The sequence below is a fragment of the Opisthocomus hoazin genome, chromosome 11, assembly GCF_030867145.1.
Source record: "Opisthocomus hoazin isolate bOpiHoa1 chromosome 11, bOpiHoa1.hap1, whole genome shotgun sequence".
NCBI lineage: Eukaryota > Metazoa > Chordata > Aves > Opisthocomiformes > Opisthocomidae > Opisthocomus > Opisthocomus hoazin.
In genome coordinates, this window is record NC_134424.1 from 2,709,067 (window position 1) to 2,730,871 (window position 21,805).

The window sequence follows — 21,805 nt, forward strand, 5'->3', positions numbered from 1 at the left end:
AATGGGAGATGGGGCACAGAGATTTTGCAAAAGCAATGTTGTGTAATAAAACACTCTCTTTTCTGTTTGTTCTTCTACACAACCTCATTTCCCTAAATAAATATTTATGCATCCAGCACACAATGGAATATGGCTGTACAGTAGCCTGATAAATTTAAAAGCCTCTGAACACGGCGTTTTGTATTTTGTTATAGCGAATTGCAGTGAAACAATATATTCAACATATATATATGTGAGTACGGGAGTAAGAGAGTGGGAAGCGTCTAGAAATCTTAAATCAAAGTACAACTGCTTATGAAGGCGTTTCTTCTGGGCTCATCTTGACTCGGGTGGAAAGCAGAAGCGTGGGCTGGAGGGACTCCCGGTCCCGGCAGCCTGGGTGTCAGGTCCCCACCCGGGACATGGCCCGACCTGCCGCCTGCCCCTGCTCGGCTTCGTCCCCGCTAGGCGACGTGGCCGGTGCCCGGGGTGACGCGGGTCTGCCCTGCCAGCGGGGTCTGCCCCGGCCCCCCTCCTCCCCCCCATCCTTACTTGACATCTTTGGAATTCGGATTTGCTCGCTGCTGCTGCCGTCGCCGCCGTCGCTGAACGGCTTTATCTCGATGATGTAGTCCTCGTTGAAGGGCAGGGAGAGCTCCACGGAGGTTTTATTCGTTTCTATGACGGACGAGCTGCTCTGCCTGTTCCACCTGTACAAAACCTGCGGCGAAGGGGAGAGAGCACAGGAGGCAGAAAGGGCAGAGACGCCCGCTGCCCGACGGGCATTAGAGTTGCTGCTGCCCCTTGCCTGCCTCTGATGCCCAGACACACGCCTGGGCACGGGTGGGGGGAATTCAGACCCCCCCCCGGGGGTTTTGCTGTGGGGACAGTGCCCGGGCAGGGAGGTGACACCGGGAGGAGGGCGATGCCGATGCACAGCACCAGACATGGCCCTGGCAGCCGGCAGAGCCCCTCAGCCAAATCTTCAGCTTGATGAAGCCAAAATGAACCCCAAGGCTCATGTAGAGAGGCCAAAACTCCGCATCGTGTTTCTTCGGGAAACGGAGTTGGGGTGTTCGGTGCAGTGCACAAACGGCTTGCCAGCATAACCGGCTTTTTTGAATTACTTCTAACATCTGGGGATTCTACTAGTTTTGATCACAAATCGTGACATACAATATAAGATTACCAGGAAAAAAGAAGAAAAGTGGGAAATGTTTTGTTATGATTCAGGAAAGAAATCAGGCTGGCTGTGCTACCCTAAGTTACGAGAGGACTTTTTAGAAACCCGACAGATGGACTTTGCTTTTTCAGGGTGATAAGTCTCTCTCGCCCTCTTTCAATTGACTTTTTCATTTGATTTTCAAACCTGTAACACGTAGTGAAAGGTTGGTCCCAGCTGCTGAGGTTCATCTGAGGTTTTGACTAAAACCCCTGAGGCCTCACTCAGATAACCCGCCGCCGCGCACCGAGGCTCCTCCAAAGTCAGCGCAGGAGCTCAGCAGAGCGGGCGCCGGCTCGCAAAGCTGCCGCCCGCGGCATTTCAGACTGTGAACCAAACGTCCAGGTCCTTCATCGTTCCAAGCTCTGGTGGAAAGCGTCTGCACAACTCAACCCCCAAGGCAACGGCTGGCAGTTGTGCACCGATGTCTTCTCTGGGCCAAATTAAACCCTTGTGTAAGGTGATAGAGCTGAATTCTTCCCAAGATTTCCCTCCAGTTAAATTATACCCTATTAAAACCACGACTAATGAGGATTCTCTTTCTTTTCCTTTTGGCTTTGCTTTCTGAAGAAAATGGGGGCTATTAAAAAAGCATTTTATTTATCTGCAAGCCAGCTTTTGGAAGGTTTGGGAGGTTCCAGCCTTTGGAAGGTTTCCACCAGAGGCAGGAGGGCAGTCCTGCGGGCGGGAGCTTCCGAGGGCAGGAGAGGGGAAGGTCCGTGGGCTAAGACCCGCACGGGTGCTCGCGTGGACGAAAGCCAGGAGCCGGCAGAACATGCTCACTCTACACAGGTATGGCCTCTGTTTTTGGAGGAATGCTCCAATTTTAACGTGGAAAACCCTGCAAGTACCATGAAAACACCTCGTCTGGTCTTACTACAACCCCCAGCTTGACACTGGGCTCGTGGAAGTGTTCCCTCCAGCCCAACCCCAGGACCCAGCGACAGCGGAGCTCAGTGCGGGTGCGCTGCAGGCCCAGGGCGGCGGAGCGAGGTGGTGCAGGGCCGTGCTGCCCGGCCGGACGAAACACTCACTTTGTAGCCTCTCACTTCGGACTCGTTGTCCAGCGCTTTCACCTGGTCCCAGTTCAGAACGATCTTGGAGTCGGATGAGTTCCATATGATGTTCCCGGGGGGCTGACTCGGTGCTATACCAAAATGTACACATATCACATCAAAATATACACATACACATATCACACTAAATATATACATATATATATATATAAATATATCACTAAGGAGCACCGTTTCCCAGCTGGATCCCTCCCAGTACCAGTGAGGCTTCTACCACCACAGCCCAGCACGCCCACAGTCCTTTTGCTCCAGAAAGCTAACGAGCTGTTTCACTGATCTGTGTCCTCCAGGCCACGGAAAGTGTGACACAACACAGTGCTCTACATGAAAAAAGGATTCAGTCAGTTGCTCAACATGCCTGAGACCAGGAGAAAAAAGCTCTTTCGAACGATGAGATAAATATTTAATTTTCCTGCGCAGCTGTGATTTCAGTTTTGCATGCTCTGCTTACCTAACACGGGGAAGAGCCTTACACACAAAAAAACCAAAACATAAAAAAAGGCTGGTAAAGTCTTCTGCACAAAAACCTGGCAACAAAAAAAAAGTCTGACAGCTCCTTCAGACTGGAGGGTGCTGGCAGAGACCCTCCCAGGCCCGAGCCCCCCGCCCTCGCCAACACTCACGGGGCTTTCTGGTGGTGACGTTGACGGCGGCGCTGGAGGGGCCGGTGCCGGCCGTGTTGTACGCCCTGACTGCCAGGTGATACAGCGCGTTGCCCCGCAGGTTGCTGACTTTGGCAGACGTTTGGTTGCCAACCGTCCGAATCCTTTTTGCGTTTTCTTCCTTCTCGTCGTGTCTCCAGCACCGGACCTGAGAAGCCCAGCAGGTACGGGTCTCCCTCCAGCTCCGGGCTGGCAGCGCCCGGTCGTTTCCAGCCCCAACTCTGGCATTTCTGCCTGCCAAGCCACAGGGACTGATCCTGCACCCTGTTACAAGCCCTTCCTGTTCCTTGCTAGAAACCAGCCCGGCTGCCGCGCTCCCTCCCCAGGACCTCAGCCACTGCCTGCCCACGGAAGCACATGCACAGAATCACAGAATCACAGAATGGTAGGGGTTGGCAGGGCCCTCTGTGGGTCACCCAGCCCAACCCCCTGCCCAAGCAGGGTCACCCAGAGCAGGCTGCACAGCACCGCGTCCAGGCGGGGCTGGAATATCTCCAGAGAAGGAGACTCCACAGCCTCCCTGGGCAGCCTGGGCCAGGGCTCCATCACCCTCAGAGGGAAGAAGTTCTTCCTCATGTTCAGATGGAGCTTCCTCTGCTTCAGTTTCTGCCCGTTGCCCCTTGTCCTGTCACTGGGCACCACTGGAAAGAGTCTGGCCCCGTCCTCCTGACCCCCACCCTGCAGATATTTAGAGGCATTTCTAAGGTCCCCTTGCAGCCTTCTCTTCTCCAGGCTGAACAAGCCCAGCTCCCTCAGCCTCTCCTCGTAGGAGAGATGCTCCAGTCCCCTCAGCATCCTCGTAGCCCTCCGCTGGACTCTCTCCAGCAGCTCCTCATCTTTCTTGAACTGGGGAGCCCAGAACTAGACACAGCACTGCAGATGGGGCCTCACTAGGGTAGTGTAGAGGGGGAGGAGAACCTCCCTCGACCTGCTGGCCACACTCTTCTTGATGCACCCCAGGATCCCATTAACTTTCTTGGCAGCCAGGGCACACTGCTGGCTCATGGTCACCCTGTCATCCACCAGCAAGCTCTGCTCTCCACCTTCAGCCAGGTCACCCACCGAAAGCCATCTCATTGTTTACCATGCGAGAGAAACCTCCGCGTGCTGAAGAGGAGAGGAAGTGAATACGGCCCGGGAACCCACCCGCCCCACGGCAGCACCACAACGACTGCCCGTGACGCATCTCCGCATCTCCTCAAGGCATCCCTGACATGATGCCAAGCGTCGTTTCCGTACCTCATAGCCCTGTATTCTGCCTTTGTGCTGGTTCTCCCGAGGGGGAGCCCAAGAAACTTCGACGTCTGAGGCAGAAAGACTTCTGGCCGAAACAGTGGTTGGGGCTCTCGTTGGCTCTGCATAAAGAGTTAAAAATAAACTGAAGAGTTTCCAATTTTATGTTCAGTTAGTCCTGAACTTCAAGGGATTTACTTTTTTCATTGCACGAGAAAAGAGGCGTGCCGTGAAAACAAACTTCTGCATTTCAAAGCGATGGCCTGTCAGCCTGTGCCAGACAGCACCGCTCCTCTGCCTAAGAAATAATAAGATACCATTACTGAACCCAACCCAGGATAGCATGTACTGCAATTAAGACAAGGGGGAACATTTTCTAATCAGTGGACATTAATTCATACCAAATCTCAGTGGAATTCTTTCCAGATTACATATTACTTTTCCATTAATATCAAAAGATTTCATTACGATAAATGTTATTTTAATGACTATCAAAAGAATTAATCACGGCTTGCCATTTATTATAAATCAGAGCAAGAATTAGGTATCAAAGGATATGTCAAGGTGGATACTAAACCCTTTCAGACCCGGCCGACCTCCCCACGACCAGCGGCGGGGAGGAGGGAGAGGTGGTGGGGTGGGCTCCTGGCTCTACCTTCCTCTGCCGAGTAGACGACCGTCACGGGGCTGAAGGACCCTTCCCCCTTGTTGTTGTACACCCCGACTTTGACTTCGTAGGGCGAGAAGGGCGGCAGGCTCTCGTTGCGGAAGACGTATCGCCCGGCGTCCGGGGAGGCCACGACGGTCTGCATCCAGCTGACGGTGCCGAAGGGACGGAAGGCCACCACGTAGCCGAAGCCGCCGCCGTTCTGCAGCTCCTCGGGCACTGTCTGTGGGCAGGCAGACCGCGGGAGAGAGGGCACTTTCAGCAACGGCACGCGTTTAGCTCTCCGTCTGTGTTCTGGCTATCGCTCTCGGTCCTTCTACTGTCCCAAACGGAGCCCTGGAGACGGGAGGCGGCTGTTGTCCTCCTTCACACCCAACCTGAATTCATCCCGTCCCGTCTGTGCTAGAGCCTTGCTGCTCCGCCAGCTCCCCGTAGTCAGGGGGGAAAGCAGCACCTCTGCAAGACACCTCGCCTAAGGCTTAACTCATCTTCATAGGCGCCCACCCTCCTGCCCTGACTAGATGGAGCCTCCAGTAACGACGTGATTTTCGGCACTGCAATGACTGAGAGGCTGAGGTTTGGTGGGGTGAACCAAGGACATGGTTCCTGCTTTCCCAGTACAGGAGCAGCTGCTCTCATGTTCTTGCAATGGCACGTGAAGCCCTGAAGAACGCATCCTGGCAATGTCCCAGCCAGCGCGGGGATGTGGGTCCCTCGCTGGCCCGTTGCTACGCAGCGACCCGGAGCAGGCCAGCCGACCACCCGCATCCCGTGTGACGTGACCTGCTAGAGACCACAGGGAGCAACTTGTCATGAACGTGATGGAGAAGGGCAGGCAAGTGCTAGGTAACAGCTAGCAGAAACAACCTGTCACCTCCAGATCACTTCTGGACACCCTGACTCTTCCTCCTCTCAGGCTCACAGCCCCCTGAGAGCCACATCGGAACCCAGAGCGTCCATGCATCCAAATATCAAGACCCGCCTGGACAAGGTCCTGTGCAGCCTGCTGTAGGTGACCCTGCTTCAGCAGGAGGGTTGGACTAGATGACCCACAGAGGTCCCTTCCAACCCCTACTATTCTGTGATTCTGTGATTCTGTGAAATAATCTGCAGTTATGGGCCCCTATCCCGCAGATGTCCACGGCACTTCAGCATGTGCAGGGGTTACTTTTGGTAACTGCTTCTTACTCTGCATTGTAAGGCTCAAAAACGACAGCAGACCATAAAGAACAAGCCTCTGAACGTTTAAAAGTGTAAACTGACTCTTCTATCAAAATACAAATTACATTTTGTGCAAATTACAACTCAAAGCCACAGCTGACGTTCTTGCCATGTGTGTTGTTGAAATGTATTGCAGTATCTTTAGCAGACATGGCGTAGCTAATTAGTCCAGCGGAGGAGGAAATTTAGCACATAGAGCTGTGTGGTAAGGACAAAAACCCATTTATAGTTTTTTAATAACCTTAAAAATATCTGTGGCGATTGATTCTGCCAGCTTGGTCAGAAATAGTGCTAAGTGGCAGTGTTAGCATGTCTAGTGATGTTCATTATTAGGAAAAATATGCCAGCTGCATCGCATCATAACATGAAAATATGAGCAGACGAATGACTAAAGTTCTAACCCCGACTGCCTTAAGGAATATTAAAAATTTTTCATCTCTGTATCTCCTCTTGCTGGCTTTCATTAGCAGCGACGAAAGCCAGCATGGGTTGCGTTGTGCTAACTCGTAACTCTTTGCTTGCCGTACAAGCCGGCGCGGGGACAGAATCACAGAACGTTTGGGGTTGGAAGGGACCTCTGTGGGTCATCTGGTCCAACCCCCTGCCCAAGCAGGGTCACCTACAGTAGGTTGTAGAGGACCTTGTCCAGGCGGGGCTTGAATATCGCCAGAGAAGGAGACTCCCCAGCCTCCCTGGGCAGCCTGGGCCAGGGCTCCGTCACCCTCAGAAGGAAGAAGTTCTTCCTCGGGGTCAGCTGGAACTTCCTCTGCTCCAGTTTGTGCCCATTGCCCCTTGTCCTGTCGCTGGGCACCACTGGAAAGAGTCTGGCCCCATCCTCCTGACACCCACCCTGCAGATATTTGTAAGCATTTCTAAGGTCCCCTCTCAGCCTTCTCTTCTCCAGGCTGAACATGCCCAGCTCCCTCAGCCTCTCCTCGTAGGAGAGATGAAGGCTGGGAGCCACCTGCAGCAACGCTCAGCCGGGTCAGGACGTGCCACGCGTGGCCGCACCAACCGCTTTATCCCGCAGGGGTTTGTGCCCTGCCTTGCGTGCGGATGTGCAGAGGGCAGCGGAGCTGAGCTCGCGTCGCAGCAGCGTGGGGGCCTGCGCTGGGGGACAGCGTTGGGCTCCGTTTTAATAGCCGGGCTATTTCTGTCACATTATCTGGGCTTTTTTACAGCAAACCCTTTGAAATCTGCAGAAGCTTCACTGGGGCCCGGGGTGAAAGGGCTCATCTAGACAGGGACTGCATTCATTCTCCTCTCGGTTCAGACTCCGCTTACCTCCCAGGTAATGACCAGCTCAGACTTGCTCCCTCCGCCACCGCTGACGTTAGCTGGGGTCACTTCAGGAACTGCAAAAGAAGATGCAGAAGATGCACGTGGCGACTTTGAAACCAGAGAAGCGCGTTAAAACGAAACAGACCTACGCAGCCGCAGGACTCTGCTGGCCTTCCCCTGCTGGGTGCCAGAAACGCTATTAGGAAATGACTAATTTGCCATGGCAAACAGCACATTAAAAGTATGTCAATAATAGTATATTAAAATTATGTCAATTAACTTGTGTATTCAGTCACTAATTGTTTAGTTCAAACATTTATCTTCCATAAAAACGGGCTTTTATTTATTTTCATATTTCATATTCTGTTCCTTTACAGGTTATAACAGAACAGAGGAGCCACCTACCAGGGGTTTCCCACAACCGAGGCACGTATCCCTGCAGCCACCACGCCGAGCCTACGCCTTGCCGTGACCTCTTTCTGCCGGGTCAGAAGACAAGGGACAGCACCAAGGAGCATTGAAGCTCTCGAGGCCAGCAGCTTGTGCTGAGCCCCTGAACACAGGCACTGCTGAAGGTCACCACTGAGCTCTGTCTGCAGCAGCCTGAAGGTGTGGTGTGGTTCCAGAAGGCACTGGTGTGTCTGGGAGAGCATCACTGAAGACAGCCCTTCAGTAAGCCCATGAAATGGTCCAACCCATAGGGCAGCCCAAGGTGGTCGCTCCAACGCTGACAGCCCACAGGGTGAGGTCCAAGGTACTCCGAGAGCCACAGAAGCTCCCAGCATCCAGGGCCTGCTGACTCTCCAGCTGTGGAGCTCAGACTCCTGCTCTCAAGGTGCTGGAGCCTGCGCTCCATCACATTGATCATGGGAAACCAGAGGGACTGCTCTCAGAGTTCACCCCTCTCATCAGTGGATACTGGGCAGTGTTTTCCAAAAAACTTGCCCAAATACCTGTATTTGGACAATCATTGCTTTCTTCAGGGAAAGGGCATGAAGCCTTCCTCTACTCCAGGAGTCATGGAGTGAGCGGAGGAGCCCATCAGGAGCTCCACAACCTCCCCTGCCTGTTCTGTGCACACCAATAACCTGCTGTGAGGGAGGAAATTGCTCCTCAGCTTCCTCCAGTGCAACACATCCGTCGGCACCGATCAGCACCTATTCCACAAGGTTTAGCTCAGGTGCCCACCACCACTTACGAGCTTCTTCAGTTCTTCTCTTCTCTGAAGGTCTGCTGGGTTCTCCAATCCCAATCAGGTTGGCAGCCACCACTCGGAACTCGTACTCGACCCACGGGTTCAGCCCCACCACCGTCGCTGTGAACGTCCTGCCGTCGACGATGTCTGGAACTGGGAGACAGCCACAGGTCAAGGAAAGCCACGGGAAGTACGAAGGACTGCTGAGCAAAGGCCAGAGACATCTGATCCTCGTCACAGTGAGGGATCAACGTAAATGCCATGTGAGTAAGGACTGATAAACCTTTTCTCATTTTTCTAACATTTTGTCAACTGCAAAGAATTAAAAGAGGCAGCATTAAAATATTGTGCTTTTGGCACAGAAATTCCTGCTATTAAAGAGTTTCTCCTAAATTGTCACTTTCTGAAAACAAAGGGGTTTTATTTTTATTAAAGGCTTTTTTATTTTTCTCTTTTTTTAAAATACTCTGTTCCCTCTATTAAATGGTTGCTGGAACAAAATTAACCTCTGACGGAATGAGCAATTACATCATGGGATTTCTCCCTCTATCAGGAAAATAATTCTACTTAAAGACAGGCCCGATGACACGGTCTGTCCCTGAAGGATGTCTTCATAGACCACAATTACTGCTGTATATCTCCAGCGCGGCAACAAAAGATAGGAATTCATTCTGTTTTCCCTTAAACATTCATGAGAAAAACGGATGAGTAATAGCACTGACTGGACCCTAAATCTTTGGGTTGCCCAACTTGAAACGAGTTAATAAGGGCAGCGCTCTGCAGCCAGTGAAATTGCTTCTCGCCCCGGGGTGCAGAGCTGCTCGACTCGGCCCGGGCGCGGGTCCCGATGGACGCGGCTTCCATCGGCAGAGCTCTCCAGGAACCAGGTGACGGACTCACCTGTGCTCACCGCCTGCCATCCCACCGAGAAGGGGGTCCTGGCTTGTACCACGTACATCGTGATGGGGCTGTGGTTGTCTGCTCCCGGCCTCCAGGACAGCTGAGCGGTGGTGTCGGTGATTTCGTCTATGGTCACAGCTTCTGGTGGACCTGGGGGACCTGTTGGAAGAATTGCAGGACAGGGGTGCTAGGAGTTTCGTGGTGACTCGAGGAAGGAGCACTCTGGTCTTCTTCCCTTTACTCAGGACAGAGGTAACCGAGTCCCTGTGGAGGAGTTAAGCGCAGCCCCAGCTGCGGCTCAGCAGCTCGCGTTGCCGAGATCGGGACGCGTGGAGGAGATGCACAACCTCCCGATGACCAGCTTCACCCGCAGCCCCAGGTGCCTCCACGTGAGCAGCCGTGCTGCGACGTGCAGAGCTACCCGTCAGAGCACGTCTCTCGCTGCCGTGCTCGGGACCAGCTCTGCCACCTCACCTCTGCTCCTTCAGGGCTGGCCCATGGACAAACATGACTTCTGGCTGCAGCTCGGATGGTGAAGAACAAAGGACCTGCCTGTAATTAGCATCATGTCCGAGTGTGGACAAGGATTTTCTGTTTCACCACTGAGCTCCTCCGAACCAGTAAAGCACCGAAGGACGTACCGATCGGAGAGGGAACATCTCTCCTGCATCATATGGCTGCTGCTGTCAGTAGTGGTACCTGAGGTGAAGCCTTTCCCCAAAAGCACCATCAAAGGAAACTCTCCTCCTGCAATCCACTGTTCAGACTAAAATAATTCTCATACGATATTCAGACAGATGGACATATTTAAATACCTAAAATACCCGGAAACCTTCCAGTATCCTGTCCTTAAAATGAAAGTTTCAGCAAGTCTAGCCAGATTTAATTTCTCAGAAATTAAACCTTTAAATTGTTTTGCTGGGGGAAGTAGCCACGCAACGCAGCCTCACGGAGCAGCCAGCTCCTTCGCTCCCCCACCACAAGTTGCGCCAGAGAAATGAGATTTCACTGGATCTGTCACAAATTACTCCCACTGCTTGTCAGAGGCTGAAACAAACTGTCTTCACTCCATGCCTTGGAATAACCATGGTTATCCCCAACCCTTCGGGATGTACCCCGATATCTCTCCTACGAGGAGAGGCTGAGGGAGCTGGGCTTGTTCAGCCTGGAGAAGAGAAGGCTGAGAGGGGACCTTAGAAATGCTTATAAATATCTGCAGGGTGGGTGTCAGGAGGACGGGGCCAGACTCTTTCCAGTGGTGCCCAGTGACAGGACAAGGGGCAATGGGCACAAACTGGAGCAGAGGAAGCTCCAGCTGAACCCGAGGAAGAACTTCTTCCCTCTGAGGGTGACGGAGCCCTGGCCCAGGCTGCCCAGGGAGGCTGTGGAGTCTCCTTCTCTGGAGATATTCCAGACCTGCCTGGACAAGGTCCTGTGCAGCCTGCTCTGGGTGACCCTGCTTGGGCAGGGGGTTGGGCTGGGTGACCCACAGAGGGCCCTGCCAACCCCGAACATTCTGTGATTCTGTACTTCTTTGCAGTAGGGCAAGAGAGGGAAAAATGTTAGTGATTTACCAACTATTGTTGGGCTGCCGACAGACCCGCGCTTCTCCTGTTCCGATGGTGTGAAAAATCCCACCTCGAACAAGTGATCTGTGATCTGTGTGCACTGGTGCTGGGGCTTACTTCTGATACTCCCTGACATCAAGAACTGATCTTCATTCTAGTATCTAATCTCTCATTATTTTGACAGAACTCCAATATTTTAAAAATTTCTAAAAATTATTCTGAAGGCTGTATTTATGCGCCAGCTACCCGCCTGCCCCTCCAGCCTCTCAGCCCAGGGATATTTCCTAATTCTTCTGCAGCCGGTGAGGCGGCACAGCACAACTCTAGGTGCAGCCGTGGGACCGCTGGCCTGGATGGAGACATCCCCACTGATGTTTGCAGGGAGTGACAAGATTGCTATTTTTTCTATCATCAAAGGTCATTTTCTTGTGAGAATTTAATGTTCCTCCTGTTTGTTTACAGAGACAGCACTAAGGAAGTTACCTAACCGAGGCGCCCACCAGCAGGCTGTTTTGAAATGTTTGTGCGAAACGAAAAAAGATTTCATCTGAAATCATGCCGCAGCAAAAAGCCGAGGGTCCGTGCAACGGGGAGCAACCTCCTGGGGAGCAGAGCAGCGGCTTCGCTGCCGCCAGGGGCCCAGCCCTTCGCACGGCGCGTGGCGAAGGACGTCTGCGTTCAGACTCCCGCGGGGGAAACGCGGAAAAAAGCACAAGGATGTTCGGAGGGTAACAGAAATGCCCAGCTGCAGACAAGGGCACGTTTCTCAATGGAAGGTCAGGGCCTAATCTCGCACATTTTACTCTGGCACAGCTCTGATAAAGAGGGAATTGCTTCCTCCTTTTTCACGCTCTCCTCCTTTCGCTGAGTTGCCTGAGAACTTACATTACATGGACAACGTGCAAACCATGATTTTGCTGGCGGATCTGTCAGAACTGAGGGTAACAGGCACAGAGCAGCACCAAAGTTTGCTTTCTCAAAGCTAACGAGCAGGAAAAAATAAATCGTATTTATTGGAAAGATCCAGGCTCAGGGTAATTAACTGCATCTCTGTCAAAGTCATATTTACAGACCACCTGTGCATGGTATGAACAGATCTTGAAGTATCAGTGAAGTTTCCAGATCATGCTTGTTCTGGAAATGGAACAATACCGCTGGGCAGAAACGCAGTGAATAAGCTGGATACTGTTTCTGCTGCACAGGTTGTCACATAAATGAGCTCAGTCGGTGCAAGTCTGGCATTCAGGACACGAACATGGTCTAGTGTGTTTATCTGTGCTGTGTGTCTGCTGTGTGAGTATGTACATAGGAAAGAATCCTTATAAGCACTGTTTGAAAACCTCCTCTGAACCCCAGCGTGTACTTAGAGCATATTTGTTAAGATTAATTACAAGATGCTGAGATCCCAGTGAATATCTCCGAGCCCAGGAATTGTCTTACCAGCAGCAGAAGATAGGAAAGAAAAAATTTTACAACAGCAGCAACAGTAAGAAAATTCAAATACCTCTTACGATCAGGTCTGCAGCAGCCGATAGCTTGTCCACACTTGTCTGCACCATGCAGACGTACTTCCCGGCATGCTTCAGCTGGATGCTTCTGATCATCAAATCACCAGCTGAATCCTGCTGATAAAGTAGGGAAAAGTGGTTACAATTACTTTTTAATGAGTGCTAAACATCATTATCACATGAAGGACACTGTGACTAATGGATTTACTTTACACTGGCTGATGAAAACATCAGTAATGCAACCCGTGGCCTATTAAAATTATGTGAGTCTGCCTTGAAGATAAGAGCGGGAGCGTTCCTAAAATTACAGCTCCTGCAAGGGGCAGGGGAGCCTGGGTTGGGTCCGTTAAGCAGTTGCCCCATTAAAACGACGTGACAAAGCTTATGTAGGACAGGTTTGCTCCTGTTCCTCTTTATCTCTCTGGCTATCCAATTTATAGCCTCTCTGCTACTCAGATGCCCAAGTTGTGTCTACATCGACTTCATAAGTGAAAACCAGCCCAAATTATGAGACATCTGCAGTGGTTTCACGGCTTTGTACTACTGCCAGCGTTTTGATTGCCCGGCGTTTTTGTGCTAAAGATCACGAGAAGAGCACTCTCCGAGGAAATCGTGCATCACCTAACAGCAGCAATTTGTTTTCCAAACGCCAAGTGCATGTCTGATTAACTGTTGAATAGAACTAATTATGTTTCTGTACGTATGGGAAGCAGAAAACTCTCTCTAAATTCTTCTCCAGATGCAAAGCATTCGATACATTAGAAATCTCACAGTAACCTTGTGATTGTGGCTTTCTGACTGAAGAATATTAATAAAGTTTGTAATTTCAGCTTCGCAGGCCCATCAGGCGCAGTCGTCGGGAAGAGCCGTCGCTGCTGTTGTGCACCCCAGGCATCAATCTTTAAGTGCAGCTTTTAATGATTTTTTTTTTAGGGATAACAGCAAGGTTTGTAAATTGTATTTCCTTTTCCTTTCAGCATTAAATTTCACTCCTGACAAATGTAAACACAGACTGCCAGTCTGCCTGAAACCCAGCAGAGCACGTGGCTGTGTAAAACCTCCCTCAGAGCAACACGCAAAACCCTTCCCAGTTTTCTACCTCTGCTGAAAATTTGTTGCATTTCTTCCCCCCCTTTTTTTTTTTGCTACCTTCACCCAATAGAAGTGGAAAAAAAAATCATCAGGAAGGATGAGAAGACATCTTTAAACTGCAAATAAGTTAGAAATTAAACTCCCCAAGTCCTGCCAGATACGCAACAGGCTAAATTAGATGAAACCTGAACTGCAAAGGAAAATGTTATGGTTACACAGGAAAGCAAACTTTTTACCCATCTTCCAGGCATAGCCTGTGAAATTGCTTCTCCTCTTTCAGTAGAAATGATTTGGAAATTATGTTTGGTCAGAAGAAAGGCACGAGCAGCTGGGGCAGGTCTGACAGCTGTGCTACCTCCTCATGCGAACCCCTTTTCTAAGAAACAGAGTCCTGAAGTGCCTCCTATAGCACTGACCTTCCCCGACTCCCAAAATCCACGCTACAGCAGCTTCAGGAGATCTGAAACTACTAGAAAAGCTGAAACAACCTGCCCTTCACAACTGAGGTACAGGCAGGGGAAATCAAGCAGGAAAGGATCATCACGGGCACCCTTACCTCGCTGCGGGCTCTCTGGTCCTAAACCTCCCCGGAGAGGCAGAAAATGGCAAGTGACCCAAGCAGATCTCCCCTCACCTATCAAAGCGAAGTAACTCCTACCTTCACGACCTTTTCTTCCCTGTACCTGCCACTTGACCATGGTCTTGACCAACGGCGGTGGCCAGGGCTGTATTTAATGGGCAGTCTAACCATCATTTCACACCTGACTCTTCTCCTAGCTATCAGATTTCCGTGAACATCATGTTTTCAACCTTACAATAAATAATTCTTTGGACATCGCAAGAATTTGCAATGTCAGTGGGTACTGACTGGGTTTCCCATAAAAAAACACACACACAACCCGAAGATACCGACGTCATCGCCAGGAAATGTACACAGATAACACTGAAAAGAAATGTCCTCTCTGACGGTCGGTGACATCTGTAATATTATGCAGGCTATTTTGTGTAGAGGAAGAATACTTACTCTAAGCATGTGGTCACAAAAGGAGGACAGAGTCAGACAGACACGCCAAAAAACACTGCCTGAACAAATTGGAGACTATCCTCTGATTTCCCACTATTTTCTGTGTAAATATAAAGTTCTGCAATTGTTATATTTTACACTTCTTACTGTTATAGTAAGAGAAAAACTATCGTGGACATCTTCCTTGAATGAGAAGGCAGTTTTTTGCAATGAGAAAACGTATTATAGGTCTTGTAACATACATTGCACTGCAATGTGAACGCGTCGTTCATGCGAGCAGATTTAAGTTATGTCATTAACAAATCACACCAATTCTACACCAACTGTAATGAAGCACTATACTGGCAATGTTCATCTTCTCAGTCTATAAAACACAAGAAAACATCTTCTACTATTAACTTCTGTCAAGTCCATTCCTTTTATTTGTAGCCCTTTTCTATGTTACCTACTTTTATTACTGTAAGGAGACTGCTTTAGTATTAATACTTACTCCTCCAACTCTCTCAAAGTGATCCCCATCTTTTTCAAAGTCTATCAGGTGTCCATTAAATGACCACGTAAACATGATGTCCAGCGAGTGATCGTGAGATACCTGACAAGGCAAGACAATGCTTTCTCCAACAGTGACATCCATGCTGAAAGGTGACACCATGACCCGGGTTGGATCTACAAACAACACAGAAAACAAAGTGGGAAAATAAAAGCGTTAACCCTGTCCTCCTGAGGGATGGAGAGACATGTAGAGCTGGAAGAGATACTAAGCAGTCTGCAGCATTGCCACCAGAACTTCAAAAACTTGCAGTGACCACTGAGGAAGATCCTTAATGCAACAAGTGAACTATCACATCTTTGATTTTATCCTCTGATACCTTTCCCTTTTTCTTGGATCAAAACACCACTAATAAATCCTCCAGAATTCTCTTCTAGCCACCATCCTAACAAACAAGGAGAAAAGAAAAGGCTGGAAAAGAGTGCAGCACATCTGAACGGCTTGGTTAATAATATTTTGAAAAAGCCTGGAGATCAGAGATATTTTATTTGAATTGTCTTACTTCAAAGCTGCGTTTCACAGTCATACGTTGCTCACCATTGTTATCAGAAAAACTATTTTATTGTTCCTAAATCAAATGCTGCCTTAAGAAAGCTCTCTCAATGTAAAATCTCCAAAACTGGAATGAAGAAGGGTATATTAAAAACATAAGTGATACCTGCTTGGACCTGGAAAGGGAAAGATTAGACTAACATTATTAAGATTAATGCGAAAGATTAAACATAACATTATTGCTGTACGTTGTGTTTACAGAACAGTCGGTGTTTGTTCAGAATGCTGGCCATGTTCTCTGTCTGACGGATGGTTTTACATTTTCAATCCAGGTAGGTCCACACAAAGAATAAGTGGAGATGATGAGTGATACCAGCCAAACCTTCCACACCACGGACACCACAGCTCTGCCCCAATAAGCCATGCCCTGTAGTGACGACAGATAGAGGGGTCTGGGGGTAAGAGTGGCTCTGGGCGTAGTAACTGCTCTGCCTGACGTGAAGCTGATTTGGGTCAGTTACTAGGTCAGACTGACTCACTTTTTAGGACCTCTGTGGTCTTACACGAGATGTCACTGACCTGGCGTGCAAGAACTGAGCAAGTATTTTGGGGAGGTGAAGCAGAAGAAACTGAGAAAGGGCATTGTCCTAAGCACAACATTTACAAAGAAAAGCCCCCAAACCTGTGGACACCTGTGATGTAGCAAGTTCTGTCTGTTAAATATGGGCAGCAGCACCTATCAGCTCCAGCGTGGGCTTCAGGACTAATCCCTTATTCACAGCTGGAGTTCACAGGGATCCTTTACCACTGGTTTAATTGTCTATTTTTCACTTTAGTTGTGCAGTATGAACAAAATGGTGGCACAGAAAGATGAGCCATGACACATTATGCAGACTTCAGCTCCTCATCTGTGCCTGTGAATTCCCTCTGCCTCTAAAGTTAGCATTTGTCTTTCATTTCTGTTGACAAAAATGCCATAGTTTTTTTCTACAGGGCCTCAGAGGAAATGAAAAGGAGAAAAAATATTGCTTAACAATGAGACCAAAAGTCTGAAAATCATATACAGATAGATATTTTTGCTTATTCCAAAAGTCTGTTCTCCACAGCTGTCATGCTAAAATACTATGGGCATTATTCACTCTCTGGTATACGAAACCAAAATCGTACCTACTTCTTCGAGGGACTACTGGCCGACTACTTAATTCTGTGCTGAAATAATAAGGATACAGCAACAAAGATATGTACTGGGCAGAACTACTCACCAAAATTCAGGGGATGTGAAGCCGTTCCCGGGTTTTCAAAGACCTTAACCAAAAGTGTACAGCAGGTGGTGAAAAAGATTTAATCGCTAACCATATATGCTTCAGATCAAGTCCTCAGGGACCTGGCTATATCATCTTGGACAAATTATAATTAGTCTGTATTTTGGTTTCACTTCTAACAAGATCGAGTAACTCTTAGCAGAACCACAGTAGGTGTTATAAGGCTTAACTAATTAATGTAAGTATTTGAAATTTCTCAGGTATAAGCAGAATCACAGAATCACAGAATATATAATATATATATATAAGCAGTAGAAGTGCACATCACTAAAATAATATTTAATTATTGCCTAGACTTCTGACATTGTTTTTGTATAACTGATGCATCAGGATTTTACAGTCACTTGGGATTGCTACTACCAAAACTCAAGACGACCCGGAGCAGCCCAAGCTCGGGATGCTACAGAAACGCTCGCACCTGCAGCGGGGCTCAGGCACAGAATCACTTACTGAAATTCCTCTCGGCATGAAAAGTTCATCTTCTGCCCTGCTCAGAGCCCGTATGAAATATTTATGAAGGACTTGACTCTGAGATGAAATGGGTGCCTCCCACAAAGCCCTGAGCTCTCCTACACGAGTCCCGCAATGATCCGGGTAAGCTGTGGTCCTTAACGAGCCTCAGCACCGAGGTTTTGCTGTAGCTAACCCTCGCCTCCACGGCACTTTCTGCAAGAGGCGAGAAGTCCACACCATAAAACTGATGCTTCCTGCTGTGATGCATAGAGTTTATAAACATATAAAGAATGAAACATGGGTGCCTGCTGAAGACCTGCTTTCCAGAGCAGCTCGGCACAGCTCCTGCGGATGTGGTAGGAACTGCAAGTGCCCGGTGGCTCTGAAAATCAGGTTTCAATCCAATCGCGTCGGGAAGCGTCGCAATCTAACAGCTGAACGTACCGGGTTACGGGAACGCGCGATGCAGCTTGGTGACAAACGATGCGCAGGGAGGGCTCTGACCCAAGCCGTGCTCAGCAGGAGCGCGAGCCCCACCAATGCACTTTACAAATCACCCCAAGGAGAATGCTTACCCATCTCATCTCAAGGACTGGGAAAGCTGAAAAACAAAAACATCCCCTCCCCCCCTCTGATAACCCTAGCAGAGCAGCAAACGGAAAATGCTCTCCAGAAGCCAACGGAGGGCAGCCGAGTGTAGGCACACCTTGGCCGTATGCAGCCAAGTGGTAACCACAATTATCAGATCTGCATTTTCAAAACCTGCAACATCAGGCACTTTTTAAATTACGGCGAGTGCTTTAATGATGCCAAAATCGTTTTGGTTAGCATCCAAGTCAAAATTAAAAAGAACAATGACTTTTTTTCTGAGCTGGCTACTCATGTATTTATTGTCCACTTGCAAGGCAAGAGAGGCAGTCCGGGGAGACAGATACTACGGGAGAGCTGATCTTCATGCTCCGCTACTGTCCTGTCCCCCCTAAGCACAGGTTATTTTCCTTAGACATCTTTGCTTGGTAAGGGCACTATTGCCAAGCACAGTTAATCAAAAAAAGTAATAGTGAATTCGGTGATATTTTGAGATGATATTCACCTTTGGAGGTGCATTTTGATATAGTTTTAAAAATAAGGCTGAAAGATTCAGTTGCAGATAAAGGGTAAGAATTTCCAACAGTAACGTCACCCCTTGAAGCTGCCTGCAGGTTTCCGAGCCCTCCCCAGAGGGAAGCGGTGCCTGGCACCTCCCAGCCCTCCTGCAGAAAGAACAGACAAAAAACAAGCAGCATTGCTCGGGATCACTTCCGAGAAAGTTCATCTGGCATTACTGACAAGTTTTTAGAGGAGGAGTAAGTGAATAGTGCATGCCAGTGGGAATGCTCTCAAGGGATGAAAAGCCCTCTGTCATCAGGAGGTAAAATAATCTGCTTTTCAGTCTCAAATAAAACAGGGAACAAAATGACCACCCTGCACACGCAGGGCCGTGCCCTCGGCAGACTGGCTGGTGGCTGTCTGTAGGTGTCACTGAAGGCTCAGGGAAGCAGGAAAGCTCCCTCAGCCTTCCTTTCACTCCCGGAGCACACTTTCTGCGCGACAGAAACAGCACTTTTTTGTTTTATGGGGTTTTCCTTGCGTGCCAGCCAGGCTGGCAGCTCACGGAGCGGCTCAGCTTGCAGCTCGCTGTCGGAGCCGAGACGGTTTGAGCAGCGTGAGAGCTCACGGGGATGGTCCTCAGGTCGGGATGCCACTGCCACCAGCCCCGGCCTCACTAGCAGGGTGCACTGACGCTATCTGAGCTTTTCTTACCTACTTTTGTCCTGCGTTACATCCCTTAGTTTTATACCTGCAGCATATTAGAAATAATTTGGTGTATTTCTGACCGACTTAATGTATTGAGTTTATATTACAAGAGATTTTAACAAAGTGTTCTTGCCAGCTTTCAGTTTGTTCTAAGAAATGGAGCTGAGCAGCACTTCCCATCTATAGGAAGGCTGATATTTCTTCACTTTCACCCCTCATCCCTGCTAAAGGAGCCCATCATTAGCTGTCAGTGCCGCCTGCGTTTCACGGCTCATTTCGGGAAGCCGTGCTCCATCCCCGAGCTGCAAACCGGCAGGCTGCAGCCATCGCGGGTACGGTCTGAGGGCAACAATTATCCAATCTGAAAAGAAACCATCCCACCCTGATTGTCTATTGATTGGGTGTCCATTAGGCGGGATTACTTGTTTAGGATAAACAGCTTTGCATCGCCGCGTTGGCTTCTTGTGGCTCACGCAGTGCCGTGCGGTGTCATATCGATCCGGAGGACACGACACAGCGGGACGCAACCCACAGTGGCATGACATAAGTGACATAAAATGAATCAGAGGCTGACACTCGGAGATAATGCTTTTCTTTTTTAAAAAAATAGGTCAGCCCAGAGGATGCAAATACCTTTTGAATGATACCAGAGGACCAGGGCAAAGCCAGAAGCGATGTCACACGTCTTGTGCCCATCGGCAAGATTTCAACCGACCCCGGAGGGTTTTTGCACCCGGAGAGAGGCAGACCCGACTGCGTTCGATGGCTGCTTGGTGTCCTGTTCCCAAACGTGCTCCTTTCCAGTCTGCCCCAGCTGTGGGGGCTGTGTGCTCAGCTCCGCAGCGAAGGGATTCAGCCACGCTATTAACCGCCGTGCCTGTCACTGGAGGCTGTCAAAGTGCTTAGCAATGAGATACGCTTTGCCAGCCCTGGCTGCAGAAGGCATACAGAGTATTTTACTCTAATAAAAGGTTGAACTGCAACATGCTCAGGAGATACAGTTCCTGTTGTTGGCCTCAAACCGGTGGAGTTGAGCATCTCGGAGACAAATTCAGAAAAGAGATAACGTCAGCATTTTGAATGCTGTGTTCTGGAACCTGTGCACCTAATGCCTAAATGCCTGTTTAGACATCTAGCTTGGCACAGAGAAGGAGGTCAAAGGAGAACAAAGAGAAGGGAATACTCGGGTTTTGACACATTTATCAAGGGTAAAAACCTGAATAAATCAGAACTCTACCCAAAACTTAACGGTGCCTTCAGATTGTTACACTTACAAAGGAATTCTCCAAGATTTTGCACAGGCTTATTCCTTCCTTTTTTCTTCCAGCCTTGCCCATTTCACTTTATTCAAGATTTGTTCACGCTTTCATGCTGCCAGGTTTGGTTAATGCAAACTAATGGAAATTCTGTAAAAGATTCTCCACTGAAGGTCTGCAGCACATGTCCTTCTCCCCTTTACTCTTTCGCCTAAATAGGAAAAGTCTGTTGTAAATATTCATGGCTTTGGAAGGGACATTACATTTGTATTGCAAATGGACACAAACCAGCTAGCGAAAACTGCAACAGCTGCTTACGGACAGAAGAAACACGGTCTGGTTCTTTAAATGGGAAAAAAATAAAGTGCAGTGTCTGGTTTTGCTGAGGGATATGTACATTTTCTTCAAGTACATAAGAAATATTAGTACCCTGCGCATTATACTCAGAAGGCACGTCTGAGTTACATAGCAGCGAACGGCTCAGACGCGTCACGGCCCGAGCGGCTGCTGCAGAACGCAGAGGGAAGGACATTTATTCCAGGCTGGACCAGAGGAGACCATATAGACCGAAGCCATTTCTGCATAGGAGGCTCTGACTCGCCGCATCACGGATTGCGATAGGAGCACGCCAGGGCATCTGTTAGCTGTTTAATGAAAGCCAGTGTGGATGACAAGGTAATTTCAGGTTCAAGCATGAATGCTCAAGTGCAAGAGTTTATGTTCAATTACCAGATGCTTCAAACAAGCAGCTAAGACAAAGGCAAGCGATGCCAAGCACACACGGCTGCATCCAACACGAGAGCAAACAGACAGAGCGCTGCTTTTCCTCGGGCTGAATTTCCATTCCCATTGCTGATACTCCTTACGCGGACCTAGGCAGATAAGCAGCAGTTTCAAGTTTGATTAACCATCTAATCACCTAATTCTCTTTAGCAGCCATTAGTGTTACAATGTTAAAGATCCACCTACATTTTTTTACTTATCTGCATAAACCATTTCACATACATGATTTTAAAGTATGTTTTTCTTCTAGATAAATTGTAACTCGAGGATTTAGGACTCGCTTTTTCTCTTTTCAGAATACCAGCATGTTTACTGTTATCATTTTGGTTTTTATCAGGGGGAGTTAATAAATGCATTGCAGATCAATGTCCTCTACCTGCAATGACATTTTACATTATTGTATTGATTTCAAGGCAAATCATGTCTGGAGATAATAAAAATCAATCTTGGAGGCAGAATCATCTGTTTTCTAGGAGCAACTGAAGAATCAAAGGCCAATCCATAAATACTCCAACGTGCTCTGA

General features: G+C 48.9%; 1 protein-coding gene across 5 annotated transcripts in view; it reads right to left on the bottom strand.

Annotated features, from left to right (window-relative positions):
• Positions 1–21,805, bottom strand: part of LOC104331265 (contactin-4) — a 354,067-nt gene that overhangs the window by 2,540 nt on the left and 329,722 nt on the right. For 4 of the 5 annotated variants that reach the window (XM_075432604.1, XM_075432605.1, XM_075432606.1 and 1 more), the window contains 10 exons: positions 15,119–15,294; positions 12,509–12,629; positions 9,437–9,595; positions 8,540–8,689; positions 7,345–7,415; positions 4,828–5,062; positions 4,179–4,294; positions 2,901–3,087; positions 2,236–2,348; positions 532–700 (listed from right to left, as the gene is read on the bottom strand). In XM_075432604.1, the coding sequence (XP_075288719.1) occupies positions 532–700; positions 2,236–2,348; positions 2,901–3,087; positions 4,179–4,294; positions 4,828–5,062; positions 7,345–7,415; positions 8,540–8,689; positions 9,437–9,595; positions 12,509–12,629; positions 15,119–15,294 (1,497 nt within the window). The remainder of the gene's footprint in view (positions 1–531; positions 701–2,235; positions 2,349–2,900; positions 3,088–4,178; positions 4,295–4,827; positions 5,063–7,344; positions 7,416–8,539; positions 8,690–9,436; positions 9,596–12,508; positions 12,630–15,118; positions 15,295–21,805) is intronic. The other variant, XM_075432608.1, reaches the window with a different exon arrangement.